This window comes from Callospermophilus lateralis, assembly GCF_048772815.1.
Source record: "Callospermophilus lateralis isolate mCalLat2 chromosome 5 unlocalized genomic scaffold, mCalLat2.hap1 SUPER_5_unloc_2, whole genome shotgun sequence".
In the NCBI taxonomy this organism is placed as follows: Eukaryota; Metazoa; Chordata; class Mammalia; order Rodentia; family Sciuridae; genus Callospermophilus; species Callospermophilus lateralis.
The window spans coordinates 2,231,792-2,235,083 of record NW_027510148.1 but is presented as its reverse complement, the minus strand read 5'-3'; the positions used below and the strand labels follow the sequence as shown (position 1 = coordinate 2,235,083).

The window sequence follows — 3,292 nt, the reverse complement described above, 5'->3', positions numbered from 1 at the left end:
ATACTCCTATATTATGAATAGTTTCCTATTTAAAAATATTTGAAAATTAATTACAATTGAAATTATTAATAATACTTTGAATTATTTAGTGTGGAAAAATGGCAAAATAATGTTGAAATTATATTCATGGAAGAGAGTGAAAGTAACTATATTATAGATCATTAAAAAAAAAAAAACATTGTCACATGCTCTGCATGGAGTTTCAGTGGGTGAGGGGAGGCCTGATGAGGACCTGAGGACAAGCTCTGCAGGTCAGGCCCAGACCCTATGATGCAGACCTCCACACCTGAACTGGTGTGGAGGTGCACTCTGCTCAGAAATGAGTAAACATTTGAGAAAAACAAGAGTGACTTTCCTCTCCAGGGAAAGCAACTGCAATATACAAGTAAACATGGTGCATAAGAATATATAAAGTAATTTCATTAACTCTGTTTTCTTTCCACTTTTATCTCTTTATCATCCCAGTCAATCTGAATTTTCAATAAATGGATAATTCCACCATGGTAACTGAATTTCTCCTCCTTGGCTCTCCTGATGGCTGGGATCTGAGTTTCCTCTATTTCACAGTATTCCCAATGACCTACTTGGGTACCTTGTTAGGGAACCTTCTCATCATCACTGTCACCACTGCTGACCAGAACCTGCACACACCCATGTACTTCTTCCTCAGGAACCTGTCCATCCTGGACATGTGCTTCATTTCCATCACTGTCCCCAATGCCTGTATCAACTCTCTCACTGGCATTTCAGTGACTGGTTGTGCAACCCAGATCTTCCTGGTCATTTTTTGTGCAAGTGTTGAACTTCTGTTTCTCACCATCATGGCCTGGGACCGCTATGTGGCCATCTGCCAGCCCCTCCAGTACCCTCTCATCATGAACCCTCAATTTTGTGTCCGCATGACCCTGGCTTCATTGCTCAGTGGTCTGCTGTATGCAGGTGTGCACACTGGGAACACATTTTGGCTGTCCTTCTGCAAGTCAAACGTGGTCCATCAGTTCTTCTGTGATGTCCCCTTTCTGCTGAGGCTCTCCTGTTCTGACACCACCAGCAACAAGGTCCTTATTCTTGTCTCTGCTGTGGTCATTTGTGGTGGTTGCTTCCTTCTTATTGTCGTGTCATATTTTCGCATATTTTCTGCTGTGCTGAAATTTCCCACCAGAGCCCCAGGGAAGGCCTTCTCCACCTGCACCCCTCACATCCTTGTGGTGTCCATCTTCCTCAGTTCCATCACAGGTGTGTACCTGAGGTCCTCAGCAACCTCTGACACACTCGAGGACATGGTTCTCTCTGCCTTTTACACCATGGTTCCTCCCTTCCTGAATCCTCTCCTCTACAGTCTCAGGAACAAACAGGTAAAGGACGCTGTGAGGAGATTAATGGGAAGACAGTTGTTCTCAGGGAAATGATAAAGATGCTTTTCAGTGCTATTCTTATTTCACTGTTTGAAGTTCTTAATTAGAGATCATGCTCTTCATAGCTAGGCTTCAGAAGTCATACTGCTTACTCTAATGTCACCTTATTGGGTCCTGGGTACTTCAACTTGTAAAATAATTTTTGTTTTAATTTATGAAATTATTTTTATTTATTCTTCATAAAATGTATAATGTTAGCAAATGCATCTTTAATTAATGAGTATAATTCAAGTTGTATGTTATAATCATTTGAGATTATATCTGTTTATGATTCACCAAATAGTTTGTAGTACTTCAATCAAGTAAAGTCACAGATGCAAACCTTATAAATCAATCATGAGAACAACCTGATATCATTTGACCATATTTAGTGATCTCATTTAGTGATGTGTGAAATAAATCTGGAAGGTCTCTGGTACACAATTGTGTCAATTTAAATACATTGGAAATACACAAAAATCAAATCCTAAAGAAGTTATAACCAAAAGTGTAGAGGGAATCATAGTAGCATTTCACTCCTTCTGGAACATAGAAAAATAGAATAGTCCTTGTCCATGAAGTAAACAGAGGGCCATGGTTACCAACCCCTGTGTCCTGACAGTCAAATGCATCCCCTGGGGAAGACAAATTGCCTTCCTAGGCCTTGTTGGCTGCCAGTCTTTTTTATGTCCATAATTGACCCAGAGATGGGGACCAAACCTTGGGACTAAGTTGCAGTTGAGCATTCAGATGGTTGCCTCCACCATGTAACTTAATTCTGTAACATTTAAGACTTTGCCATGTCTGATAAAATGAAATGACAGACACTAATTATCTGACCTAAGTGTCTCCCCTATGTCAACTGTCAACTTTGTATAAGTATGTAATGTAAGCCTGTATCTATACATGTCCTCTAATGCCTTTTTGCAGTCTTTCATCCTCTCACACAGGTTATGTCTTTTTAAATATTTTAGTGGCCTAACTGGTATGTGTTTTGCTAGTTATTAATTGCAACTGACATATACTCACTGTCAAAGTATCTTGAAATTTTAATATAACAAAATAAGAAAAAAAAAAGTTCATACATATTGTAGGCAATGCATCAAACTCCAAATTCTAAGAATGATTTTTTCACCAGTTCACTAATAAGAAAAAGTGGACAAAATTATTAATATATGTATTACCTAGGAAAATACAAAAATCTAAATATATGTGTATAATGAATAACAGAATCTCTTAACATTTGCAGACAAGGGAATACTTGTAGTCAGGACCAATGAGCACCCCAGACAATCAGCAGGAAGCCTTGACCTGCTGTAACAGTATCCAACCAGAACACAGGCTCCATCCACTGTGTCTGATTACTGGGTCTCCCTGCTCCAATGATCCCTGTTAGAGCAGAAGGCCCTTCAGAGCACCACAGATGACTTCTGTGACCTCCACTTTTACAACCATAACCTACTGAATCCTAATGAGTGGCATTCAAAATCTTACATGAGTTGAGGTGACAAGTAAATTAAGTTTAACTTTAATGTATAAATTTAGAAAAAAAAATTAAATAGAATAACACCATTCCTATTGAGAGACATCCATCTTGGTGAAAGTCGTTGAATGTTTAACTTGTATTGTAAGATATTTTAACCAAAAAAGATGGTTGCAAAGGAGATGCAAATAACTAAATATTGGTACAAAGACTATATGAAATCCCATATCTGATGTCAAATTATGCAAAGCCATGAAGATAACTTCCCAAGGACAGAAAAAAAAGAGAACATCAGTTAAAAATAGATAATAGCAGCAACTAATTAATAAGATATTTCTTTTGTATATAAAATAAGGGATTGTTTTAATCTATTTTCTGTGGTTCTTCTCTTGTTATTTATTAAATTATCTGCATC

At 37.8% G+C, this 3,292-nt stretch overlaps 1 protein-coding gene across 1 annotated transcript; it reads left to right on the top strand.

The window, feature by feature from the left end:
- The first annotated feature begins 485 nt into the window (after positions 1 to 485).
- LOC143639854 (olfactory receptor 14C36-like) lies at positions 486 to 2,447 on the top strand. The gene is made up of 3 exons (XM_077107889.1): positions 486 to 1,390; positions 1,924 to 1,959; positions 2,432 to 2,447. The coding sequence occupies exons 1-3, from the start codon at positions 486 to 488 to the stop codon at positions 2,445 to 2,447; spliced, it is 957 nt and encodes a 318-aa protein (XP_076964004.1).
- Positions 2,448 to 3,292: the final 845 nt, after the last annotated feature.

Excerpts from the sequence above, each read along its gene's own strand:
- LOC143639854 (XM_077107889.1), top strand. The coding sequence starts at position 486 with ATGGATAATTCCACCATGGTAACTGAATTTCTCCTCCTTGGCTCTCCT. Across the intron at positions 1,391-1,923 it reads AGGAGATTAATGGGAAGACA|CATTTCACTCCTTCTGGAAC; the intron begins GTTGTTCTCAGG and ends GAATCATAGTAG.